General features: G+C 39.4%; 1 protein-coding gene across 1 annotated transcript in view; it reads left to right on the top strand.

The window, feature by feature from the left end:
* Window positions 1-1,186, top strand: part of sult3st1 (sulfotransferase family 3, cytosolic sulfotransferase 1) — an 87,351-nt gene extending 86,165 nt beyond the window's left edge. The window contains exons 6-7 of the mRNA XM_076266934.1: window positions 766-946; window positions 1,048-1,186. Coding sequence (XP_076123049.1) covers window positions 766-946; window positions 1,048-1,175 — 309 coding nt within the window. The 3' untranslated portion in view covers window positions 1,176-1,186. The remainder of the gene's footprint in view (window positions 1-765; window positions 947-1,047) is intronic.
* Window positions 1,187-6,701: the final 5,515 nt, after the last annotated feature.

The following is a 6,701-nucleotide window of genomic DNA, read 5'->3' on the forward strand; positions in this document are numbered from 1 at the left end:
AGATCATACTCTTATCAACAGCCCCATCGGGAGAAATCTCTCTGTAATATCCAGACGGAGCTGCAGAGCAAATTCAGATGTGCTTACAGGTTCGTCTGGGTTCACCTAAGCCAGCCACCTGCTCCTGTAATAACAATACTATACTACTGTTACTGTTTTGTAATTGTAATTTTGTAGATTTAGAAGCTATACTTTTGTCAAAAATGAGAAAACATGATAAAACAACTGTAAAACAAACAAAACAAATATAAACAATGTGGCATTATCAGACACAGATGAGCTGAAATAGTGAATAAGCAACATTATGGAGGTTTGGTCTAAAACTATTCAGTTGGCTTCCTGAAATCATGCAAGAACCTTGCAAACAGCCCAGTTATCACTTTAGATAAAGGCTTGCCAGTGCATTAACTGGTGACTTTTGAAAATATACAGTAGTTGATGTCATGGTGTGAAGTATTTTTTTTATTTATTTGTGGCATGTTCTAGCAGAACTACTGTATGTATTGCATAGTGGTAGTGGTAGCAACAGATGTGTTCACCTGTCTTCTATATGACTGTACCATAAAATGAATTTAGACTTTTCTTAGAATTTGAAGATTTAAATCTCAGCATTGATTTCAGCCTATAAATGTTAAAAATAATTTAAATGTAAATATAGATAATGTAGTTAATTTACCCTAAACACATGACCTGTAGATAATGTGTAATTATGGATGGTACTTATGATATTAGCATTGAGCTCTTTCACTAACGTTGCTCTGGCAGGACCTCCACACAGCTGTGCGGAAGATTTGCCATTTCCTGGAACGAGATCTTGATGAGGCAGCTATCAACAGAGTAGTGGAAAAAGCCACCTTCAAGAACATGAAAACAGACCCGAAAGCCAACTATGAGTTTTTGCCCGAGGAACTCCTCAACAGAGAAAAAAGTCGCTTTCTCCGTAAAGGTCAGACTGCATCATCCTTGATGACTCCAGAGGTCTTTTTAAGACAAACACCTGCAAAAAATAGTTTAGACATTATAAAAAAAAACACTTCTTTTTTGCAGGAACCATTGGTGACTGGAAGAACACCTTCACAGTGGCCCAGAGTGAAATGTTTGACCGTGTTTACCAGGAGAGAATGGGAGACCTACCTTTGAAGTTCATCTGGGAAATGAATGGACAGCCACGATGACATTGTATTATAAAGTTGCACATGAAAGTCATTAAGAAAGAATAAAACATCCCTACAAAAGACTACAACTGTCCCCTCTCTTTCAAACTGCTATCTCTCTCTCTCTCACTCACACACACACACACACACAGACATTTTCATAAAATATTCATCATTCACTTGCTGAAGGAGCAGGAATAGAAGAAATATTATGCATCATCTTAATACTGGTTGAACCATTTATTTTGATCAAATCAGTAATTTGCAAAATTATACTTTTTTTAGTTATTATGCAATCAGTTACTCAGTTAAAACAGAAATGTATGAAATACACAATGACCGTCTATGCGTTGCTTCTTTGCTTTGTAATCTCATGACATATCTCAGTTTATAGTCGTCCCCTGAGTAATACAATCAAATACAGTAAAATAAAGATTCTAGAAACCGTCATGTGTTAATTTCATCAGCCCATCATAACCACTGTTGGATGTATAAGATGACACTGAAAGCACTTTGTAATTGTCTTACCACACTTTATAAGTAACAATAATATCTGCATGATTGAAGATTGTAAGATTGGTTTGAAGATTAATTGAAGATTGGTTTTGCCACATTTACCTCTGTGCCTCTAGTCACAGAGGCTGTATTTGAGCCATACATTACGGTTTACCTGAGAACCGTTATTATTCTTAGACAGAATTAGGATAATATGCTAATTTTCATTTTTGATTGATGATTGGTTGAGATTGATGACAACTATCCTCTCATCTAACTCTGGGGTAAACGGCAAATAAGTTAATTTCTCAAAAAGTTGGCATGTTCCTTTAAATAATTTCCATGGAGAAAGTTATTTGAGGTGAAGCAGTGTTGAGATCAGTTGACATTCATTGGAGTAGAGTGGCTTCATGGCAGGCAGATGTATCTCTTCTTATGTCCAATAGGGGGCACTACTCGGCTGTGAAGAAATAGTGGCACCCATTCCTGTCACTTGCTGTGTGTGTGAATTTCAAGCGCTAAAGTGTTGAAAGTGAGAATTTTGTGTTTTGTGCTTGTCTTTTTGAATTGAAGCTTTTTTTTAAAAATATATATATATATGTGGACAGTAAGAGAAGTGCTAAAAGCTGCCATACTCTACATCCACAGAGTGGAAAGTAGATTTACAGTGCCTAGTGACAATAACACTGCACTCACTGGTGATTGTAGGAGTTCAGGAGTGGCAGACATCAGGAAACTGTCTGCATTTCCACCACCTCATTATACTGAGGCTTCTTTCCAGTCTAGTGTTTCTTAGCCTATTTCTAGTCTTACACTCATGAAAAAAACTATATAGATACACAAATACAGACAATAAGAGTGCAGGAGCGGTATAAGAAGCAATGCTATCATTAAATTTCCATATAAGAAATTATAAAAATAGCATATCATTAAAAAATGTCAGTCATAGGCCTACATTTCACTTCGAAGTGAAATGCAGAGTAATAACTTTATTTTTATCCCCATTTTGGTTTTGGAAACTGCCTCATTTACTGAGTGAGGTAAGGGCAGATGACTGAGATATGAATCACTGCTGCAATTTTCTGCAAATAATCCTTCCAAACTGTCCATGACACTGTTGAGTGGGCTACATATGCCAATTTCATGCATATCAAATTTTGACCATTACAGCGATAATACAGTTTTAAAAATGAATTTCGATTTGCATTTCTTAGTGTATTTTAAAACACCAACTCTGTCCTGCCTATGCCCTCTGAAGCCAGTCACATACCAGAATTTTTGGCTTAAAATATGCCCCCTAATGAACATGAATGGATTTACTTGGATCTCGAGAACCTCCATGGGAGTATTCATTCCAGTCCATCCCTTGTCTTTCTTGAAAGCGCACAACCGTCTCAGGGATTTGAGCAGAATTACTACACGAATGTCTAGACTGCTTTTCATAGCTGCCTGTCTTTGTTTCTAAGCCCCCCCTCTGGCTTTTATGCCAAATGCGGTGCACATGTAAGGAGATAAGCTTCTGCCCTGTCATTTCAGGGGTATCGGTGCCAGTGGCTTGGAAGACAAACCCCACAAGAATATGGGGTTACCACCAGCATGGTAACCAGACCTCGAGGGTTGTATAAAATTCTAATTTAAAATAATAGAACATGTGGTTGTTCTTGACACACAAGAAAACTTGATCATTTGAATTGGTACCTGTTGCTGATTGGTCATTATATGTAGTGGAGGTCCCTTATTGGTTGTTGTTTGGTTGTGTATAAGAAAAAGACACCTCTAAAACATGCTTCCTAACATTGTAGCTGCATCATTCTCTGATGCTGTTTCATTTATTTGCGACGCTACATCAGAGAGTGAAACACAGGGGAAACTGAAGGCCTGTTTCACACATTCATTAGAAATTGCATGGCTATATCAGTCCATATTGTGTTCCATGATAGTTTACAGTTTTTCTCAATCGCTAAAACACAATGTCTGAAACCTTGCTCCATTTTTTTTAAAACATTAAACACAAAACCTCATCTTCAAGCACTATTTACAAAACCTCTGACTCCTCTTGCAAAATCAAACTTTCGCCTCAAAACCTGTGCTCAAAATCAAACTTTTGTAAAATGATATACACTATCAAGCAGTCAGTAAACAATACACCAAAAAATATAAAACACATTGTTCAAAACATATACTATCGTATATGTTTTGAGAGAAGTACATTTTTAATGTCAAAACAAATTGCATATTTTTCCGTCATTGTCTTTTGATGAAGGAAAAAATAGCTCAAAATTGATCAGAAACTAGATGTACCGCAGAGCGGTACAAAATATGACCGCCGCCCAGTCCAGCACATTTTTTCCACAAAAATAAATCACGCTGAAAGGCCTATATGATTCTAACTGTCTCACTAAATTGCATTATCCACACTCAATTCTCACTGATATCTGCTAGACAACAAGTACCAAAACATGATTAGTTCATAGATTTCACATGTAAAATTAATTTTATACAACCCCACCTCCATCTTGCCTGTTCATAATTCTGAGAAATTCTTGAATTGTGTGCATGTGTGCATGTACATGTTTATGTTATGCGTGTGTGTGTGTGTGTGTGTGTGTGTGTGTGCGTGCTTGTGTGTGTGCCTGCGTATGTGCCTGTGCATGCAAGCGTACATATGTCTACTGTGTGAGTATGTGTCATACGTATGATTACTGTGAATGTATGTGTGTGTGTGTGTGTATCTGTTTGTGCACATGTGTGCACATGAAATAGGTTAACATGACCCCTGGAGGCAAACATACGGAAAAAAATGGTCATCCTAGGCCCTACAGTTCTCAAGATATTCACAGAGAACTGTGTCTGCCCTACCCTTCTTTCGGGGGATCCAGTCCAAAACGAAAAATTACGGTTCCATGCTATCCATGTGGGGGTACATGCCCACCAAGTTTTGTGTACCCCGGTCTTTCAGTGTCCCGGGAATCCTTGTTGGTGTACGTTACTAAATGTACACATAAATTATTTTATTGTAAGGCCCCCCATGAACGAAAGTACACAACTTGGCATGCATTCGGAGGGTGTCATAATGATCCTACACTTTTAATTTCGTGCAGTTTTGACCTTGTCAGCCAGAGATTTTGTGATGAAAACACCTAATTTTTTGCTTTTTCATTTTTAACTAGGTGGCGCTATACATGAAATAAGTGGTAATGGGGTGGGTTGACATGCCCTCTTAAGACCAACATACATAAAAAAAGGTGGACCTCCTAGGCCCTACGGTTATCGAGATATTCACAGAAAACTGTGTCTGCCCTACCCTCCTGTCCAGTCCAGCGGGGGGACTACAGATCAAAACGAAAAACGATGGTTCCATGCTATCCATGTGGGGTTACATGCCCACCAAGTTTCGTGTACCCCGGTCTTTCAGTGTCCCGGGAATCATTGACAGAAATTTGGGCATGCGAAAAAAGAAAAAAAAAAAAAAAAAAAAAGAAAATCTGACTAAACCTATATGACCGCCGCTTCGCTGCGCGACGGTCATAATTACTACTTTGCTTTGCTCTTTGCAATGTTTTTGTTCATCCTCCTCCTTGTACCCCTCCTCACATACGCACTCATCCTCGTCCTCTCACATAGTTTCTTTTATCCATTCTCAGACTTTCTCATTCCCACTTCAACGACCTGTTTGCTCTCTGAACTGGCTTATATTGTGAAGTGAAATCAATTTTGAGTGGTTGTGTTTAATCAATGACATGTCTGCTCTATTTGTATTTAATTGTTGCTACTTGTGTTTGTTTACCAGTATGGATGACATGTACATTAGAGTGCAGAATGTGTTTAGAGTTTTGCTGAAAAATGTAAGTGAGATCATTCATCATAGCCTTTGCTTGCATTTTCAGGAAAACCCAGTGATCTACGACATTCATTTATTCATTCAATCAGTGCTAGCCAATAGGAATTCAGCGGGTGTTTTAAAACTGTTCCATCAGACTGTGAATTCATGCCACCTGGAAATGACAAGGACCACCCCCGCGATTACGTTGTTTTTCCCACCGCGAGTGTTCATGCTTTCCTGCCCCTGCCCCCCTGCATGTTCATGCAGGGGCAGTCGTGGCCTATACTGGTTAGGGCTTCGGGCTTGTAACCGGAGGGTTGCTGGTTCGGTCCCCGACCAGTAGGAACGGCTGAAGTGCCCTTGAGCAAGGCACCTAACCCCTCACTGCTGCTCGAGCGCCGCTGTAGCAGGCAGCTCACTGCGTCGGAATTAGTGTGTGCTTCACCTCACTGTGTGTTCACTGTGTGCTGAGTGTGTTTCACTAATTCACGGATTGAGATAAATGCAGAGACTAAATTTCCCTCACGGGATCAAAAGAGTATATATACAATTTACTTTGCCGTCGGAATGTGTGAAAACCATTGATGCAACAACAAATGTTAAAACATACGCTCACTAATCTTAAATAAACAAATGTATTTGCTTAAATATATAGTGTAAGTAAGATGCTTGTGAAAGAAAGATATGCAGCTTACAAGTGACAGAAATGCCAAATTCCCAAGTTCACATAAAAACTGTTGGACATGAAAGGCCACATGGACTACAAACAAACTACAATGTGACGACAAAAGTGATGATGAGCCCCTAACTAAAAAAACTCTGTTAGCAAAATCTAGTCCCAGTTTCCAACCCCTGACTCCCACATGAATGATGCGGAATGATGATGTTTTCACTGGGAAAAAGGTTTTTCCGATGCCCATGAACGCACGGTAACACTTCTCTCTGCTACTCAGTACGGCGACTACGTTTCCTCCACCACCCCTACCAGCCACCATCTCCTGTCAGCCGTAGTACGCCAACTGCATCATCTCCCCTTCAGCCAGTGCCACCAGTTGGTCATGTACGGGGGGTAGGCTCCTCATCCCTCCCTGCCTTCTACCATCGGCAGGAATTGAGATCCGCTCATCGCTAAGGATCAGAGACGCCAAAGACTGTTACCTATTCAGAACACTTTATTATGCTTGTATCCAAGCTATTCCTTCTCGGATTAAATTGTTAATTGATTCTAA

The sequence above is a fragment of the Alosa pseudoharengus genome, unplaced genomic scaffold (assembly GCF_046254945.1).
Source record: "Alosa pseudoharengus isolate Yale_2024_CS ecotype anadromous, Long Island Sound unplaced genomic scaffold, YU_APseudo_1.1 YU_APseudo_1.1_scf_4, whole genome shotgun sequence".
NCBI lineage: Eukaryota > Metazoa > Chordata > Actinopteri > Clupeiformes > Clupeidae > Alosa > Alosa pseudoharengus.